At 38.6% G+C, this 21099-nt stretch overlaps 2 protein-coding genes across 8 annotated transcripts in view; one reads left to right on the top strand and one right to left on the bottom strand.

The window, feature by feature from the left end:
• Positions 1–19158, bottom strand: part of CDC20B (cell division cycle 20B) — a 63550-nt gene extending 44392 nt beyond the window's left edge. The window contains exons 1-2 of the mRNA XM_032628788.1: positions 18929–19158; positions 18580–18642 (exon numbers count right to left, since the gene is read on the bottom strand). Coding sequence (XP_032484679.1) covers positions 18580–18642; positions 18929–18991 — 126 coding nt within the window. The 5' untranslated portion in view covers positions 18992–19158. The remainder of the gene's footprint in view (positions 1–18579; positions 18643–18928) is intronic.
• GPX8 (glutathione peroxidase 8 (putative)) lies at positions 7331–12077 on the top strand. Of its 7 annotated transcripts, none has more exons than XR_004349406.1 (3): positions 7331–7436; positions 7523–8448; positions 11469–12077. XR_004349406.1 is itself a non-coding variant. In XM_032628789.1 (3 exons), exons 1-3 carry the CDS (start codon positions 7386–7388, stop codon positions 11630–11632), a joined length of 630 nt encoding a protein of 209 aa, XP_032484680.1. In that variant the 5' UTR covers positions 7354–7385; the 3' UTR covers positions 11633–12077. The 7 variants fall into 7 exon arrangements, 5 of the variants coding, with proteins under 5 accessions (XP_032484680.1, XP_032484682.1, XP_032484681.1 ...); XM_032628789.1 differs by having other exon boundaries at positions 7354–7589; positions 8187–8448; XR_004349407.1 differs by having other exon boundaries at positions 7362–7589; positions 8245–8448.
• Positions 19159–21099: the final 1941 nt, after the last annotated feature.

The raw sequence follows: 21099 nt of genomic DNA, 5'->3' as shown, positions 1-21099 counted from the left end.
TCGAAATGGTTTTTCCTAAGGTGAGAAGAGAGTTAAAATATTAAAGGACAGAGTAGGATTCAGAATAAAGTCTGGGACAAAGACCAAAATCAGCAAAATTCAATTCAATAAGAATATGTGAATATTTTTCCCATTTAGATTTTTTTCACAGCACAGGCCTAACATGGGAAAGAACTGATAAGAAGTGAAAATGATGGGCAGTATTAGACAGCCACATCCAGAATATGAGTCAACAGTATAATGCAATTACTTTTTTTTTAAGTAGTACAATTCTAGGCCTTGTTAGGAGAAAAACAGTGTCCACAAGAAAAGCAAGCAAAATCTGATTATCTCTGCACCGGTCAAAACTCATCTGGAGAACCGTGGCCAGTCTCAGAACTGTTCTTTTGGAAGGAGATGGACAAGCCAGGATTCAAAACTTGATTTTATTTGGAGGAAAGAGACTGCAGTGATAGGAGGGCAGGGAACACACAGTAAAAGAGCCACACGTGAATGGAGTGAGGGCACCTGGGGTATCTAGTCCAGAGGAAAGGAGACCCAAAAGGAACTGTCTTCTTTAAAGAGAAGCAATTTGTGACAAAAAAGCAAAACGTATTTTGTGTTGCTCCCTATGACAAAACTAGGACCAATGCATGGGAAGAGGCAAGTCTGTATTCAACACAAAGAACGTTCAAAGAGTTAGAACACAATTGTTCGTAACATTTTGAATATATTTTTCTCAGTCAGCCCCTCCACTAAGGGCATATGGTCTGTAATGGCACAGATGAACATTTTTTAATAGTTATGTATTTTAATGTGCATTTTTTAATGTTTTAAATTTTTCATTGTTGATAGAAAATTTTCCCTTATAAAAATTAATTTGAGTAAAATAAGTGACTCAATTTGGACAAAAAAAGTTAAGTAACTAACAAATGGTATGCAGACAGGGCAAATCACTGAGGCAGTATGCAAATAACTACAGCTTAGGAAACACTGCTGTAGGTTGTGGTATTTCATCTTCAATGTTTTTAAACTTCTGTTCCAGGATCTATCTCCTGCTGAGGAAATGCCTGTCGCATAGTTTTAAATGACTCAAGTATTTATTAATAGAGAGGAAGAGGGAGATAAGGAAAATAAGACAAAGAAGGGAAAAGGGATGAATGACTTGATACTCCAAGCACATCAGTGTGCCTTGTTTACCTTTAGAGTTCACATCATATTGACACTAAATCGGGAGGAATTCAGGACACCGGGGCCAAAAAATAAATAGAAAGGAACCTAGAGAGGTTAAAAATAAGGTCAGGAAGTAACAAAATGAAACAACTGGGAAAACAGAAACAAATATATATCTAGTGATAAATAATCTGACACACAAATATTCAGTGGGTGGGAAAAACCTAGACATTCCAAGGAAAGACATGCTGGTGATGCCAGGGTCTTTCTAGAACCTTATGGCAGAGACAAAAGTAACAAAGATGGTCCTTAGCTCTCAGGCATACCCCCCCAACCGCTCTTCCTTAGCCTCTGAATGTCTGCCCTTCCCACCTGCCCCACCAGCAGCAGCCCAACACGGCAGTATTCTGTCCACAGGACATTTTGAAATCAGGGTCTAAATATTATTTAAAATTGATCGTGAAGAACAAAATATTTACCGTCTCATTTTTTAACTTCCAATGCCCCCTCATCCTAGGGAGCAATACAACCTAGGCAAGCAAAAACAATCAAGATCAGATATCCTTTATTCTGCATTGCTAACACCTGCCACTGGGGGCTCCAGAGTGTCTTTAGCATCACCCCTTCCTTTCTATCTCCCTCATCAAGGTTGCCTTTCTTAAGACACTATCATCTCTCAGCTTGACTTGTTGCTCTGCAGGCTCTGACCCCTTCCACATAACTTCAGTACACGTGACCAAGGTTTTGTTTGTTGTTCTCCATTCCCTCCCCTCTTCAGACCCTTACAGTGATTTCTTATAAAACTAAATGTCGGGACGTCCTTGGCGGTCCAGTGATTAAGACTTCACCTTCCAGTGCAGGGGGTGCGGGTTCCATCCCTGGTGGGGGAGCTAAGATCCCACATGCCTCTCAAACAAAATAATCAAAACATAAAACAGAAGCAGTATTATAACAAATTCAATAAAGACTTTTAAAAAACAATGTACCACATTAAAAGAAAAATCTTTTTAAAAAATCTAAATATCTAGTGATGAATAAAACCCCTTCACCAGAGTACTACAGCAATCTCACATATCACATTTTCTTCTAAGTAAACATATTTTGTCTATCACAGAGAAATAGTTTAATGTCATTAAAATAATTTTGGTTATGAAGTTGAAAGTCCTAAACTCTAGTCTTGGTTGTCCCACTTACTAGTTCTGTGATCCTGGGTGAGTTATTAACTTCTTCATATTTCAAAGAATTGTTACATAGTGTCTGTAAAGAGCTTTATACTACACTTGATCCCCTGTAATATAAATATATGCATATTTATATACTAAATATTAAAAATAGCTTTCTACAAACATGTTGTTTAGAATCATGGGTAGTACAAAGCTCTTACCAGCATGTCATTTCTTTAGCACTTGGTTATTTGCTGCCTTATAATTGTTCCCTTGTTTCATGGGTGTTTTGTCTCCAAGCTTGATTTCATACTTGTGTGAGGCTGCTTCCATCACTTACACTTTATTGTATCTTCTGCAGTGCCTTAGTTGGTTGACTGAGTCCACTGCTTTATCCCATTTTTGACCCAGTAGCTTCCCTTAACCTTGACCTTCTACCTCATCAATGTCTTCTCCTCCTTTAGGAAGCCTTCCTAGAGCTTCTGAAAGAGAACTGGTGGGTTTTCTAACATATGATCCCCTAAGCAGAGAAATTTGCAATGTGGATTTATTTATAATCTGAGAATGGCCTTAGTATAGACAGAACATGTAAGCAATGATGATGATCCCCAGAAAGCTGAGAGATGATGAAATCAAATATATACAGAGAAAGACTCTAGCAAGGTCCAAAATCTATCTGTGGTCACCACTGTCTAGGGTGGGTGTTCTCCAAACTATTGTCTTAAATGTTTGGTTAATGGGCCTGTATGGATATTTAGATATCATAGATATATATATACACATATGTTTATATTTATATCTCATGCTCCTAAGCCTTAAGAATTATAAAATTAACAAACTGGCTCTGATCTGATTTCGTCCTTGACAAGAGACTTACTTAAGCTTTCCAAGTAGTTTTCATATAGAGTGAATTTTCTGGTCAAACGAACAGGAAACATCAGGTCTGCACAATTGTTTTATTTCTGGTTGTAAAAACTGGCACGCTTATACAGCAATCTCTCATAAGTTCATAGAGCATAATATTGGCCTTCTCAAGTCCTTTCAGCTCTGGATCACTCAATGGAAGATTCTTAGAAAACAATGGACTAGAAGCTAGCATAATGATTTTATCAAAATAATATCACCCTATGGAGTCCTGCCTGGCAGATGGTCAGTCAACATCCCTTCCAGAGTTATCCCTCTGTCTCCTCCCTCAAAGCACAGTTATAATGGAATGAGTTTACATGGTTCAAAATACAACAGGTTCTATGAATTAACTTTTAAAGCTATTTGCTTAAACAGCCTGTGGAGTTAAAGTAGCTAGTGTAGACACAGAGACACGAAACACATCTACTGTGGAAGATAAAGGGAAACCAAAGAAGCTTGTTGCTCTGCAAACCAGAAAAAGATTGAGGTCTAATTTCTCAGACTTAAATGTGCATTTGAGTCATGAGGGGATCTTGTAAAAATGCAGATTTTGATTCAAAATAGGCTGGGATGGGGCCTGAAAGCCTGTGTTTCTAAAAAGCACCCAGGTGATGGCAGTGCTGCAGACAAGGACCTGACTTGGAGGAGCAAGGGCAGAGAATTTAAGCTACATAGCAGTGTTCGGAGGTAATATAAACACAGGCACTTTGTCTCTTTCAACAACTCAGCTAGAGAGCACCAAAGTAAAGTTATCATAGTTAAGAAGTGATATAATACATTTTGTATTAGTATTTGTATTTCTAGTTTTTACTAGAAATTATATTTACAAGAGAATAGTTTTCTTTTGTATCCATTCTTATCAGGTCCCAAGAGTGGGAGTGAAGTGGTTTATGTTCTCTGACAGGTTTATGTGCTTAAGCCATGGGCTTTGCTCAACTACCTCCAAACACATACCCCAGGAGCAGGGACCAGAGCAGGGCTGATAGCCTCCTTAGCATGTCCTCTAAAGCTCCAAATACCTAACGATGATGGGAAGGGACTCTCACAGCTTCTCAGATCATTCTGTGCACTTTTCTAGCACTTTCTGGAAACTTACCACAACACCAACAGTCAGGCCCTAGTGGAACAAAGTCCCTTCATTCAAAACCTGCTATGTGTCCTAGAACAAAAAATTTCACAATTTGTATGGAAACACAAAAGACCCTGAATAGCCAAAGCAATCTTGAGAAAGAAAAATGGAGCTGGAGGAATCAGGCACCTGGACTTCAGACAATACTACAAAGCTACAGTAATCAAGACAGTATGGTACTGGCACAAAAACAGAAATATAGATCAATGGAACAGGATAGAAAGCCCAGAGAGAAACTCACACACATATGGTCACCTTATATGTGATAAAGGAGGCAAGAATATACAATGGAGAACAGACAGACTCTTCAACAAGTGGTACTGGGAAAACTGGACAGCTACATGTAAAAGAGTGAAATTAGAACACTCCCTAACACCATACACAAAAATAAACTCAGAATGGATTAAAGACCTAAATGTAAGGCCAGAAACTATCAAACTCTTAGAGGAAAACATAGGCAGAGCACTCCATGACATAAATCACAGCAAGATCATTTTTGACTCACCTCCTAGAGAAATGGAAACAAAAACAAGCAAATGGGACCTAATGAAACTTTAAAACTTTTGCACAGCAAAGGAAACCATAAACAAGACCAAAAGACAACCCTCAGAATGGGAGAAAATATTTGCAAATGAAGCAACTGACAAAGGATTAATCTCCAGAATATACAAGCAGCTCCTGCAGCTCAATATCAAAAAAACAACCCAATCCAAAAATGGGCAGAAGACCTAAATAGACATTTCTCCAGATAAGATATACAGATTGCCAACAAACACATGAAAAGATGCTCAACATCACTAATCATTAGAGAACTGCAAATCAAAACTACAATGAGGGGCTTCCCTGGTGGCGCAGTGGTTGAGAGTCCGCCTGCCGGTACAGGGGACACAGGTTCGTGCCCGAGTCCGGGAAGATCCCACATGCCGCGGAGTGGCTAGGCCCGTGAGCCATGGCTGCTGAGCCTGCACGTCCGGAGTCTGTGCTCCACAACGGGAGAGGCCACAACAGTGAGAGGCCCGCGTACCGAAAAAAAAAAAAAAAAAACTACAATGAGGTATCACCTCACACCGGTCAGAATGGCCATCATCGAAAAATCTACAAACAATAAATGCTGGAGAGGGTGTGGAGAAAAGGGAACCCTCTTGCACTGTTGGTGGGAATGTAAATTGATACAGCCACTGTGGAGAACAGTATGAAGGTTCCTTAAAAAACTAAAAATAGAACTACCATATGACCCAGCAACCCCACTACTGAGCATATACCCTGAGAAAACCATAATTCAAAAAGAGTCATGTACCACAATGTTCATTGCAGCTCTATTTACAATAGCCAGGACATGGAAGCAACCTAAGTGTCCATCGACAGATGAATAGTTAAAGAAGATGTGGCACATATATGCAATGGAATATTACTCAGCCATAAACAGAAACGAAATTGAGTTATTTGTAGTGAGGTGGATGGACCTAGAGTCTGTCATACAGAGTGAAGTAAGTCAGAAAGAGAAAAACAAATACCGTATGCTAACACATATATATGGAATCTAAAAAAAAAAAATGGTTCTGAAGAACCTAGGGGCAGGTCAGGAATAAAGATGCAGACCTACTAGAGAATGGGCTTGAGGACACCAGGAGGGGGAAGGGTAAGCTGGGAAAAAGTGAGAGAGTGGCATGGACATATAAACACTACCAAATGTAAAATCATTAGCTAGTGGGAAGCAGCCTCATAGCACAGGGAGATCAGCTCGGTGTTTTGTGACCACCTAGAGTGGTGGGATGGGGGGGTGGCAGGGAGATGCAGGAGGGAGGAGATATGGGGATATATGTATATGTATAGCTGATTCACTTTGTTATAAAGCAGAAACTAATGCGTCATTGTAAAGCAATTATACTCTAATAAAGATGTTAAAAAAAAACTTGCTTTGTGCTCTAAACAGGGCATTTTCTAAGGTGGCTAAAGGAACCATGGATTTCAGGATATGCAGCCCTCAATTCCCTTTCCATATCTGCCCCTAAAGTTTTCAACAAAGTTAGGCCTCCTGTAGAAAGTGATAGCCACAGAAAAAAATGAAGATAATAAGCAACTAGGTGATGCACCCAAGTAGGATGGGGGATGGAGTGCTTTTGCCTTTAGTGTAGAAATATCTTATTTAATTATTAAAGTCCTGCTTTATTATACAGTTCAGTATTTTTCTATCTACAGTTTGCAGCCCATTGGTGAACCTTGAAATCATTTTCATGGTTCAGAACCAGGCTGTTTTAAAAATGCAGTAGACCAGTGTGCAACGCAGTTCAAAGGGGAAGTATCATTTAATGAAACTTCTCAGTTACACCTGTCTATGTACTGAGCTATATTGTAAAGTGCATTTCTTACTATGCATCATAATCAAAAATTTGAAAAATCACTGAACTATAGCTTGCTTTATGGTAGAGGAGGGTATTTTTTAGAGCCATCATTGTTTTTAATCTATTTATTTTTACTATATTCACCAGGCATTGCCTTAGCTAGATGAGGTCATAGCGAGTAGCCTTTTCAGAAATTTCACTGCCCTTTCCACTATAAATTCCTTGAACTCATATAGCATGCTTAAGCCATATGCATTATATATACACATATAATATTAAATTCCTATAGATCATGTGTCATACTAATAGACCAATTTAACTGACACTGAACTATTCCTGGGTATTATACACCCAATTCCCTACATCCAGTCAACTGCTGGGAGCACCTCACAGCTTTCAAGTTACAAGGGCACCATCTTCTGGTGAAATATTTTCTTTGTTGGGCCGATATTAAAGAGCTATTTTTCAAGCAAAAATTGCAACTGACATCATATATACATTGATATTCTTTAGAGCTTTTTACTTCATTCAGGAGTTTCACTCCATTCCCAATCTGAGAAAGGTCTTTCTATTCCTCAGCAGTGAGAGGAGCTAGTCTGTCCTTCCTGACTTTCCGTTACACTAGGCTGGTTTCAAGTTTCAGCTCCTCCTTGAATTCCAGCCTGCTGAGACTTCCCTCTAGAATCATCCAAAATGGAGCCTCTCACAGCCTACCCTTTGAGATGTTCAGGGCCCAAAGCAAAGGTATTTGCAGTTTTGCTGTCTATGGTTCTATGTACAGTAATGTTATTTCTTCTACAAATAAAATTCCTAAAACCTAAAATCAACAGCTTTTATACATTTGAAGTGAAAGATGCAAATGGAAGAACGGTTTCTCTGGAAAAGTTTAAAGGCAAAGTAAGTTGTATCTTCTGATTTTTATTTCTGTTGTTTGTCCGTGTTCTCTGCTTATTCTCTTAATAGTCCATTTTTCACTGTTAAACGGTCATATTATAATTTAGTCTTCAATGTAATGTTATTAGTATATCACTTTAGCCATCAGAGCTCTCAATTTGTATACTTCTAATTGATAACTGATTATGTTAACTGTTTGCTTTAAGTGATGGATCAATACTTTAAGTTGCTTAGGAAATTCTTAGAGTTAGTAATGTGAATATGGAGTATTCCATATAATGTGAATATGAAAGTATTAATTCCATAATCTAACAACATTAAAAAGCACTCTATCAATAATCATATTTTATCTTTTATTTTAAAAAAAAAACTTTAATTGAGTACATAGGGCTTTTTCAATGGTCGTGATTTTTCAGAGTTTTAACTCAGGCATCCGTGTTATGATTTTCAGCAGAATTGGGTATATCTAAAAATATGAGGTAACCATCTATCAAAGGTTGTATTCCTCCAAAATGATTTAGGATTTTAACTACTTGCAAATTTTTTTTTAATCTTTTATTTGCTTCACTTTCCGGTTGGATTTTTTTCTTTTTCCGGGAGGTTGCACTAGTTGTAAACGTGGCTAGTGACTGCCAACTCACAGACAGAAATTACTTAGCACTGCAGGAACTGCACAAAGAGTTTGGACCATTCCACTTCAGCGTCTTGGCTTTTCCATGCAATCAGTTTGGAGAATCGGAGCCCCGCCCAAGCAAGGAAGTAGTATCTTTTGCAAGAAATAACTTCGGAGTAACGTTCCCCATCTTCCACAAGATTAAGATTCTAGGACCTGAAGCAGAACCTGCATTTAGATTTCTTGTTGGTAAATATCTACCTTGCTTCACCAATTTAATGTTTTTAATTGCTTTTCATTTTTAAAACAAATATACCAGGACAATACATTCATTTGAAATGTTTTAGTGGGGAAGTTTTATAAAACTATCAAAGAGCTAGATTCTCATCCTTTGTGACTTTCTAGAAGTTATGCTTCCCTGAAATCAATGTTTTAACTTATTGGATGGCAAAATAAATCAACTCCAGTGTATTGTATTTTTATGATCATTTTCCTGAAGAATTTACTTTAAGCGTGGTCATGGCTATTTTCACAAAATATTTCAATTCTCATTTAACTAACATGTGGGCAAATATCCCTCCCCAATATTAAAGCTATACATCCCACATCAATATTGCTGAGCGTTATTAGTTGAACTTATCTTTGTGGTTATTTTTATGTTGCCTTACTTATCTAAGATATTATCCTCAAGGGTGAATAATATCTGTTTGCCAGGTGGTTTTTGGCAAAATTCAAAACAATATATCTTGATTTTTTTTGGAGGAGGGTAGTGTTAGGCTATCTCTGTAATTAAGCTAGCTACAGAAACCTATTTAAAGATTTTCCAGCATAAACGTGGTGCAGTATAGTGACTAAAAGCCAAACTTTGGCCCCAGTCTGTGTTGAAACCCCTGCTCCTTTACTTTTGCTGGGTGGCATTAGGCACATAATTTCTCTGTGCCCGTTTCCTCGTTTGTAAAATGACGTTATCAATAGTATCTACCCCCTAAGATTGCCTGGATTAAGTGTGTTAATAATAAAAGTAAAGTACTTATTCACATACAGCTTACACTGTGGCAGATACTATTCTAAAGGACATTCAGCTCATGTCCTCTCATCTAACTTATATAGATGACAGCCTCAGTCATTTTCACTGTGGGTAATTTGAGTTTTGCTAAAACCATGACCTCATCCAGGCAATCAAGCTTCCAATCAAACAAACCAGCTAATGATGTCCTATAATATTTCATTTAAGTATGAAATCAGAATCATCCAAAAACATTATATTCAGTTTCTAGGGAAAGTCAATATAATGCCTAACACCACAAATAGCAACTAGAGTGAGGTCTTCATTCCTTTTATTTCCAGGGTGCACAGGAAAAAAAAAAGCCAGAGCATGTGCCCTGTAATCATCTCTCAATTACAGCAGGCAAATACTTGGGCACAATAGCTCCTAGGTTCTTCCCCTTTGTCACTAAGAAAGCTTCTGAAACTCCACTTACCCTGTGTGATCAAAACATAACAGTGATTTAAGGTTTCATTAAAGTTAGATGAAGCTCCAGAGACAAAGATTATGAGTTGACGGCCAAATGAAAATTAGATCTTTGAAAACTGGCCACAATGGACAGTACCTGGTCATGCACTCACAAACAAGATGGCTCTGTACAGGTGTACAGGTTGTCCACTAAACAGGAATAAGGAGGCAAACGGGGGCTGAAACATAGGGAGTGCAAGGTATGTGCCGAGGGACTGTCCCCACCTGGAAGGATATCTTTTTCTAATTCACACGAAGATGTTACACTGACTAGAGGGAGCCCTGCCCTGACGGGCATTATCTTTAAAAACACATTTTCCATCATAAAAATGGCTATTTTTCAAAGCGATTTTTAAGAAGGCTTTAGTTAATAATATGATGTTCGTACCAAGTCACTGATGTTTGAGCTAATCAGCAACACTATTAAAAATGAAATAACCAGTGTAAATGCTTGGCACAGTACACAAAATAAAACACGTATAAGTAAATATTAGGCTACTTTTCATTCATTATTTTTAACCTGTGCTCCCGCATTTGTTCTTTCCCCAGCATAAAGCAAAGTATCCCTCAATTTTAAAAACTCTAGGCAGTATGTTCCTTCTACCTACCTCATCAGCAACGTTTTTGAAAGGATAGTTAACATTTGTTTTCTCCACTTCCCTGTCTCTGCTTCCTTCTTAGATCACTGTGTTTGGCCTCTCACTCCATAACTCTCCTGAGCCTGGTGGGTCTCGCTGCCTGTGACTTCTACTCTGGCCCCTTCTCTTCCTCCCTTGCAGGTTCCTCTTTTCCTCCACCCTTAACTCTACTGATCCTCAGGATTCTGCCATATCCACATGGGCTCTCCTTACTCTGTCTCCTTTCCCTGGGTGAGCCCTTGCTCTTAAGCTCCGAAGCCTCCTCTGATTGGGTGTCCCACATAACCTGAATCTCCTTGTGTACAAAAATGAATTTGTCATCTTCCTCCTAAAATCTGTTTGCTGTTCCCTATTTTAACAGCACGAGCTCTGCAAATAGGAATATCAATCCAGGCTCTACCACTCACTAGCATGTGATTGTGAGTCCAGGCCTCCATTTGTCTCATCTGCAAAATGGGGATAATAATAATATCCAATGTTTACAGGGTTGCTGTAAAGATTAATGGAGAGGATCCATTTAAAGCACTGAGCATACATTACTAGGCACATAATAATTATATTTTTTCTCATGTTAGTCAATAATAATGCACACAAATCCTGTATGATATAAATAGAAAAAAACTTCTACATTTCTTACCTAAATTAAGATGTATCAAAGGATATCTACAATTATTTAGAATTCCTTACTATATAATATGCAACAATATTAAAAACATATATATATATTTACTACAAAAAGTAATCCATACATTCCTATTACCAAAGACATTTAGAACATCACTTTATCTTTAAAAAAATGTTAAGAAACTGAAAGTTTTCACCTAGTGACAGGGTAAATTTTTTGTGGTGGAGATCAACAAATCTAAAATAAACTAATTTATTTCATTTCTTGATTCTAGGTCAGTAGAATCATCAGTGAAGTCACCAAGTATTTCTATAAATCTGGTTACACAAACTTTGAGTTGTTTTGTTTGGGTGTTTTGCTTTTTGTTTAGTTTGGTTTTTGAAATGATGACAATACAAGAACTTGATTCTAAAGTTGTAATTTATGCAGATACTAACAAAAATGAAAATCTTGAAAAAGAATTTACTCATGAAAATATATTCTGATATTTTAGATTCGTCAAACAAAGAACCAAGATGGAATTTCTGGAAGTATCTTGTCAACCCTGAAGGTCAAGTTGTGAAATCTTGGAGGCCAGAGGAACCCATTGAAATCATCAGGCCTGAGATAGCAGCTCTGATTAGACAAATGATCATAAAAAAGAAAGAGGATCTATGAAAATGCCATTGAATCATTCTAAGGCAATAGTCAGAATACAGAAATGTCTCCGCGAGGGTTTGATCCCATTTTAAATACTCTGACAATTAAATGTGGCACTGAAGGATGACTTTCCTTTTATGTTATCTTGTCAGTGACTGGTAATGAATGTCCCCACGATAGAGATGTTACCTAAAGCAAAAATGAAGAGTAACCAAAGACTCTAAATGAAATATATTAAATACTTCATCTGACCACACTAAATAATTCAGAATACAGTCACCAATGTGCTTCAATATCCTATTGTCTGACTTGACATTTTCTAGTATCGTTCTTGATGGAAATGCCAACACACTAGACCACTGTTTGAATTCAAGACACTGTGTGACATTTCCAGAGTAACTAATTATAAATGATTATTTTTATGTAATAAAAAACAAAATAAACACTGAAAATGTGAAATATAGATTCTAATCCTTATGTATTTTTATTTGTTTCAGGTACAGGATTTTGGGTTTTTCGGGGTTTTTTTTTTAAGTACAGGTTCATGGTATGTTTTACTACACCTGGCCAAATAGTCACTTATAAATGACATTATCACAACATTTGAAAAAGCCTTCATCTTTCTCAATATTTATTATTATCTAGAAGCAACTCAAATTCCATAATTAGAATATTAACACTTGAGTCAGTCTGTATTTTTGAGTGAAAATCCCAAGTGTAAGAAAAAAGCCATGAGTATATGATCATTCAGCTTGATTCCCCTTCAGGTTAATTTTGATAAATTCGTTACAAGTTAATTCCTTACAGGTTTTGGTTAATTCTTTACAGGTTAATTCCTTACAGGTTCCTTACAGGTTAATTTTGGTTGCTAATCTAGTCAGACTAGATTAGCCATTTGGAAAGAATTCAATGCTGCATCATTCTCATGGCTGTAGTAAGAAGAATCAACTGCAAACAGTCAAAACTCTTAACGAAGAAAAGGGAGTGATTGCAACTACATGAGTCTTAGAAACATCAGCAACCACCGAGCCTTTTGATAGAGTCACAACATACCTTTTCTCCCAAAGTCCTGATCTTTACGTTTTGTCAGCCTTCTAATTATTGGAAAAAAAGCAACCGCCAAGTTGATGAAGGTTAATTATTGCCCCATGAAATATATATTCATTTCACAAAGGAGTTAAACAGGAATACTGGAGCCAAAAACCAGTGTGAAAAAACAGTCACGTAGAATTTGGCTAAGAAGGAAGACCCAATCTAAATAACTGTGAATTGGCTCTCCAATTCTGACCTGATGAGTGAAAGTGAAGGCTTTTTTTTATGGTGAAATAAGTAGTGCCACCTCAGTAATTCTGCAAAAGTGTTTAAAGTTCTTTAAAAAAATCAAATATATTTCCCGGAATACCTTCTACTTCAACATAGATGTCCAACCCCCAGCTCTGAATGTATTTAGTAAGCTCTCTGATGGGGGCGGAGGTGTGGTTCCCCTCAGGTCAAGAGGATGTGCAGAGGCACCTCAAGAATAGCAGTCAATATGGTTAAAATAGTATGTTTTATATTATGTGACTTTTACCACAATAAAAAAGACATAAAAAAAAAAAAAAGAATGATGGTCACTGTGTGAGCAAAGCCCGCTTCTACCTCTCACCAGCAGCAGGGCCTTGGGCCAAGCTCAACTACTTTTCAGTTTCCTCACCCATAAATTGGGGGTGGGATCAAAGTGAACAAAAAGCCCCTTCCAAGTTCCCAAGGGTTTTCAAGTGATCAGGAATCAGCACCAACCTGGATTGTTGTTGAACAAATGGAAGCCACCTCACTAGTCTATCTGTCTTTTGCAAGCTTGCCCCCAAAATGCCTGTTAGCAATTTGAATTCTGGGCCTCTAAGCAAAATTTTATTTAGGATAATCCCTCCAAGTGTTGCTTCTGGAGCACTCTTGCTGTTTACCCCCGCTTACGACTTCCATGAATTCATATCAGTGCTCCAGGACGGCCGGGGTGTTTATGTGCTCACAGTCAGGGTGTGAGCAGAAGTGTATCTGCCAGCACCACAGAGGTTACGTAGACACCCCACTGCCAGACAGAGGGTAATGAGCTGCGGGACGACCAGGACTGTCCCAGAGAACACAGCTGAGGTGTCCATCCTGCCCCAAATCACTAGTTCTCTCCAAAGCCATAAAAAGTGGGTTTTTCACTTATATATCTCCAAACTTGGTTGCCTTATTCAAACTATAATCTCTGCTAGGTTAGGCTTGATTCTCTCCTCTTGCCCCTCTGAGTATGCAGGGAAGGCAGGTAGGGATTTGAAAGTGTGTCATACAGGTGTCCATTCAGGGTTCTGTAACAACCAGGTTATGTGTGATGAAAGAGAGGAGAGCCATTTGCAGATGTGCTGCCACCCAGACCTCAAATGTCTCATATGAATACCGTCAGGCAAACACACAGAGGAAAAAAATGCATTTTTCTTGAACTGAGCACAATACCTTCTCTATCTCAGCAACAAAAACCCTGGGACAGGGCTTCCCTGGTGGTGCAGTGGTTGAGAGTCCGCCTGCCGATGCAGGGGACATGGGTTCGTGCCCTGGTCCGGGAGGATCCCACGTGCCGCAGAGCAGCTGGGCCCTGGAGCCATGGCCGCTGAGCCTGCGCGTCCGGACACTGAGCCTGCGCGTCCGGAGCCTGTGCTCCGCAACGGGAGAGGCCACAACAGTGAGAGGCCCGCATACCGCAAAAAAAAAAAAGTCTGGGACATAAACTGCTACGAGCTGCCTGAACTGAGAAGTATAACAAAACTAGTAGACATCCCATAAAAGAGTATTCAGCAGTTGTCCTCCTGACAAAGGAAAGGGACAAAATCAAATGCTTTTAACTGTGGTTAATAATTCACTGACGAAGTTTGTTTTTGTTTGTTTTATTTGGGAAGTGGAGAGGAGTACTTCCTACTAACTTCTGATCATCATATTATGGCAGATGTAAAAATACAGAGTGTTGGAGAGTGGAACAAATATGAATTTGCCTGAAATATTCCCAAAAAATTGTACTTCATTTTTGAAACTGCGTACTAATTATAGCATACCTATAGTATGTATATATGTACATATACATAATTCTTAATAACTATAGTATATATAGCATATATACAGTGATGACTGGTAAGTGTTTAACAACCAGATCTCTGGAGGAGGAGTCCCAATTTGCAGCATTTGCAATTTCTATGGTGTGAATGCTCCCACATGGTCAATTTTAATCTACTAATGGTTTGATAACTGGCTTGTAAAATTTCTGAAAATTTAACAATCATTTCTCACAGACCAGGACAAGCTGGCTCCAGCACAACAAAATTTTTAAAATCTGACTTACGGTAATAAGGATCTCCACAGAGAAAAACCTAAAGCAAAAACATATCACATATACTCTTTATTTTTATTACAAATATATTATTTTGATAGGTTATATATAAATGTGGATGTATATGCAGTTATACTGAATTATGAAAAGCTGCTAACATTATAACTGTATAATCACACTATAATCTAGCGACGTAACTGGATTGCCTGCAGGTAATTTCAAGTAGGAAAACACTCCAGTAAAAAATAAGAAAATATATATATATATATATATATATAGAGAGAGAGAGAGAGAGAGAGAGAGAGACAATGTCTAAGAAGGAAAACAAAAACTAGTTCTCTACATTTATTTTCTTTAAACATATTAACTGTTTCAAGACTTCCTGATATGAGCGAGAAGATCTTGGGTGATCCCTGTACAAAATCATGTGTATTCCTGCTAACATGTTCCTTTGAAAGAAAAATGTCATGTTTGGGTGCAGCTAATGTGGGGATGCTCTGTATCCCTCAGCTTGACTTCATGTTTCCCAGGGAATAATAAAATCCTAATAACTGTTACACCAAGAAACTAATACATCACACTTCTTCCCACTCTTCTTGTTCCCTCCTCCCTCTGAACGGTTAAGACCACACCTTGCCGAGGGAAGCATTCTCTTTTGGGGGGCAGAGGCTGGTGAGGGAGAGAGCCATTAAAGAGCACTGAGAAACTCAGACATTTTCCAGAGGGTGTGATGGCAAGCAATTACATCCCCAGCACCAGTGAACAGCAGTGGCTGTCCCCAGAGAAGATACTTCCAACCAGCTTTGCCTCCCTCCTCCTTTTTTCTTCAACCCACTTCCATCTTCTCTTCCTCTGACATCCCAAGTGTGGATCCCTCTCTTTCCTTCTCACTCTTACGAAAACGTTTTCTTTTTGAATTTAAACATTCAATCGCCTCCTTACCCATTGATCTCCTTGTTTATCTTTACTACACTCGATTCTTTCTTTCCTTTCTCATCATCTCAATAATAGGAACTGAACTATGTATTCTGTTTATTGAGTATAAATGTTGGCATTTTATGTCTTGCTCTTTAAAAAAAATTTTTTAAGTAAAATACAAAGGACAAAACTTCTAAATTTAGTAGGTTTTATTTTTATCAACAGATCAGTGATTTTCTATAGAAAATAACATGTTGAAATTTAACCTTAAAAAAAAGATGAAAACAATATTTACATTAAAGGAATACTTAAACACAAAGATGCTGAAAATGGAATGATACTAGGCAACAAAAAAAGAGGATGAGATGTGAAAGTAGCAAAATGCATAAGAATCAAATTATACATATCTCTTTAACCCATGGTTCTAGAAATGTTTACATTTAAATAAGGTAAGAATTTAATTTTACCCATAACTTATAGTCCAATGCAGTAGAGAATGTGATACATTTTTCACTTCTCATTTAGGGTGTAAATAATTGACCAGACCACCAAAGTCAGTTCCATGAACTTGCTGCAAATGTTTATACAACCACAGTGTGTCTGGGACCCAACACACACCTGACACGGCTCCATGAGTCAAAATGGCCTCCAAGGGAATGAGAAAATATTTTAAATTATACTGTGCGGTCAGTTGTCCCCCTTCACAAACTAAATATCATGCTCTCTTCCAAACACTGTATGAGTCTGTGATTTTACAGAAAATGAAGACTCAAGGCAAATCTTCCAAACAATTTAGCCCCATCTCCTAACCCCCAAAATCCCCAGTTCTCTTGATATTCAAGTGAAAATGTTTTAGTTGACTGACTCATCTGCAAAGTTACTTCAATTCTCCCTTTAGCTGTACACACACATGGTAACTGAGACCTACTCTAATGTCAAATTAAGAAACTAATGATCCAGAAAGAATTCTAAAGACTTAGTTGAAAGTTGAAAATTTGAGGAAACATTTTAGGTTTTCCATTCCAAATTGTCATTATATTCTAAATTTTATATTTAAAATAAATATATAATTTCACAAATACTTTAATACTGTCTACAAGTATTAGGGACTCCAGAATATTACCTGAAATTTTTAAAATAATTAATTGGAGTAGTTTCTTCAGCATTATAAAGCTGTTTGTTGTATTATAACTGAAAAGTAGTAATAAACATTATGGTAAAGAGTGACCCGGTTCATGGCAAAAAGTACACGTACACACAAACATACACACATATTACTTACAGATTTAATTATACTCTGATGTTCATTGTACATGCAATGAGATAGCAGTTGCATGTTAGCTGATGCCATTCACATATTCAACCAGCTAACAATACACTGCCAACCCATCACACACAGGTAACCATTGTACTTCGTTAACAAGAAGAATTTATCCAGAAGCAAGTGGCAGGGTAGTTGTGGCTGCTGAATTGACCCAAAGCAGCCAGCTAACAATACACTGCCTACCTGATTCAGGTCACTACTGCTTTTCATGGCCCATAAAGTCATTGAGGCTAAATTTGTAACATGAAACAGTGGCAGAACTTTCATCTTAATAGTCACATTAAAGAAAACTTACTGGCAAAACCTGTTCCTCCAAAAATACTATAAGAAATAACACCAATATTTTCTTTAATCTATTCAAAAACTTAAAAAGAAAACTTTCAAAATACTTCCACTTAGGTTTTACAAATTAAAGGCTCGGATACTGCTATACAAGTGAATTAACAAAGTTATACATAACTGTCGCTTTTCCCATTGTTTCTATTTACTGACGAAAAGACCAGTTGTCTGTATCAGGTAGTCAAATATCTAGGAGCCATGGTGATACAAAAGGTAGGCAAGACAAATCTTCAGCTTTGTTTGGGAAAAATAAATATTAAAGTATTTAGGGAATTTTAGGAGTCAAATGTCATTTGTTTTCTCTGGCTACAAAGGCTATTAGTCATTGCATTCTGAAAGTTATGTGTTCAATTTATTGTGTCACCAATTAAATACAGAAAAATTTAAAGAAGCTCTGAAAAAAAATCTATAAAACTGGTGATGGTTTTGAAACTAAAATCTATAAGTAAAAACTAAGGGAATGTGAACTATTTAGCCTAGAGAGAAGCAAGGTGAATCCTGATAATGATTTACACTGATTACAAGAGACACTAAAGGCCTTTGGGTTCGGACTTTCAAGGTGAAAAAGTACTACATGGGATCAACTGTTAAATTACTAACCTAAGGGCCGTAGATTATGCCACTTCTCCTCTTGACCACAAGATAGCACCATTTCCATTTCTTTGGGGGGCAAGCTTATGAACACAACAGAGGGGACTGCAACTAGCAACTGTTAAAATGAAATTATAACAGCCAGCTAAAGAAGCACTGCCTACCTGACACACCCAAGCTTCATCTTTTGCTGTAGAGGCAAAAACTAGAACGTAACATTCAGATTAAAATGATTACCATTATTTGTCAGTCAGAGATCTTCAGTTTCTTACAAAAATGTTTTAATATATACTCATTAATATATAGACTGTAGTTAGTGATAGTATGAGATTTTTTTAATTTTTCGTATTTTCAGACCAATTCATACTTCCAGCAAATATCTTTAGCAAGAATTAGTTTGTTCGAGGTCATATTCAAGACAGAGAACTGGAGTAAGCACTGGACACTCACCTTGGGAGAATCTTGACCTCTCTTCTGTTTCATGTCTTTGGCGAGCACCCGCATGACCTCCTCCTTTGAAAATACAGACAACATAACTGTTGTCAATATAAACTGTTTAGGAAAATCATAATATTAGGCGTGGAATGTTTCTAGATCCTTACTTAGTCAAACTACATTCACTTTTCTTTGAAAGAAAACAGGCACCGCCAGAATATAACTAAATTACACAACTCAAAATTAAAATCAGGATTTAGAGTTTTGAACTACCTCTTGGTCCTAAACAGGTATTATAAACGGTGCCTTCGACAAGAAGTCTCTTTAGGGAGTTGGGGCGAGGAAACAAAAGGGCGTTACTCACCCATAGGATCTCTTCTCCGGTCCGGACCCTCCTCCGGGCGGTGCGCTCAAGTTTCCACTCCATCTCTGGAGGAGTTTGCCCTACCTGGCTGGAGAGTAGCCTCTCCTCGACCGCTTTTAGTTTTGCCCCCCAGGTCTAAGCCAGTCTTGACGCTTAATCATCAAACCTCTGGAGTCTTGTTCCCCAGGATGATCATATTTCACCCCAACCTCCCATTTTTCCCCACTCCTCCCACCGCTCTCAGCGAGCTTTCCCCAGGGTACGGTTTAAAAAGCCGGCGGGGCGGCAGCCAGAGCGGGAATCCCCCTCCCCGGCTTCTCATTGGCCGGCGCTGCGGTGACGTCAGAGCCCGGGAGGGCTTCCCCCTGCGCGCGCCTGGGCCCATTCTCTCTCTCTCTCTCTCTCTCTCTCTCTCTCTCTCTCTCTCTCTCTCTCCCCACCCCCCCCGCCCCTCCTCCCGGCTGGCGGCCGCGCCGCTCAACCTCCAGCTCTTTGTCAGCGGAGGCGCGCACAGGAGCGCCAAGCTTTGCCGCGAGCGGTGGCGGGCCTGAGCTGCGCCAGGAGCGGAGGGCTGGACAGCTGCAGGAGGCAAGGCCGTTGGCGGGCGAAGAAGCGGGTTCTGGGAATTCACGTTCTTTCCATTTTAGAAACAAAAATGTTCTGTAATAACGAACCCTGCTCCCTTTTCCTCGGCCCCCACTTCTCATTCTCCAACCCCATCATCCTGTCTCTGCCTCTGAGGGATCGGAGGGGTGCATAACTCTCCGGCCTCCTCTCCTTTGACGCTAATCACCCTTTGCTTAAGCTACTGAGTCTAGGCGTGTTCCCTCAACGTGTCATCAGCTCTTCCTCCATCTTCAAACGGACAAGAAAACGTGGCAACATTTCTATGCTAATGAGAAAGGGGGGGAATCATTGAATATTTATTCAAGAAATTCTTCTTTGCTCTAACCATTTGGCAGTGGTCAGGTTCTCTCACTTCAGCTTCTGAGCTTTCTCCCCTAACAATGGTTAATGAAAGTTGGTGAAACGGCCGGTGACGGGGAGGACCTGATAGGGAGTGAAGAAGACCCAGCAAGAAAGCTGAGCACACTGGGGGCTAAGTGATAAGGGAGACGATGATATTGGGGGTTGAGGGAGGGTTTTGGAGGAAAATGAGCCAGTTGGGCTGTGCACACCTGAGCTTCCAGGAGAGGAGAGCTGTGCCGTATGGCATGGGGGGAAACTCTCTGGGAAACCTCTGACAGTCTAGCAGCCTGCTTTTCCCCCCTCATTACCTCCTCCCTCCTCTCCCCGGCCCCACAATTGACATTGGATTGCTTTCCCTCTAATGCAACATGTGGGTTTCTGCATTTGGGGAGGGGGAAGGGTTAATAGAGATCAGATAGTTAAAAGGGTCAGTGATTTTTAAAATCTAAACCCATTTCTCCTGCTTTTCTTCATACTGAAATAAAAATGGCCTCAAGGCTAAGATCCAATCTTAGGCCAGTTCTCCATTTACATGATAAAGCGTTCGAGGAAATGCTGCACGGGGTAACTTAATCTTCAAATGAGATTTATCAAAATGCTTGCTAGTCAAATAACCTTCGGATTAAAAGATCTCTAAGTTTCACCCACAAAAATTCCACTTTCCTTGCAGTGCATTCAAAGGATACTCATTCCAACTTCCAGTAAATCCTTTCAGCAAACATTGAGGCTAAGTAAAGTGAAATATCGTTGGATGAGAGTCAGAAGTATTGTTGATTTAAAGGATTAGTTTTCAATACCAACTAAAAATAGCAATACATTGAAATGAAATTTAAAACTTCGAATCTTAGTTCTATTTAAAATACCATTTTATGTTCACCCATTTATAAGAATGGGTACAAACATGGGAGTAATAAAAACCAATTCAATTAACGAGCTTGTAAATTCATGTAAATTGGGATTTCAGATCCCTTGTTCCTTACAAGTACTAAGAATAGTGAATTATTCATTTAGAATTCAGTTATCTATAAGTAATACATTCAACAATTCTATTTTAGCCACTAATTCCATGGCATATCACACAGCCTCCAAATGCCTTTTCCCCCCTAGTGTAAAGTAGAAAAATGTTAGTCAAAATCTTCCTTTTAAAAGTTATTGTGCATTTAAATATTCAGATTAAAATTTAACATCAGAATAATGTCAAC

The sequence above is a fragment of the Phocoena sinus genome, chromosome 3 (assembly GCF_008692025.1).
Source record: "Phocoena sinus isolate mPhoSin1 chromosome 3, mPhoSin1.pri, whole genome shotgun sequence".
Taxonomy (NCBI): domain Eukaryota; kingdom Metazoa; phylum Chordata; class Mammalia; order Artiodactyla; family Phocoenidae; genus Phocoena; species Phocoena sinus.
Note: the sequence above shows the minus strand (reverse complement) of the source record. Positions and strands in the feature narration are given on the sequence as shown.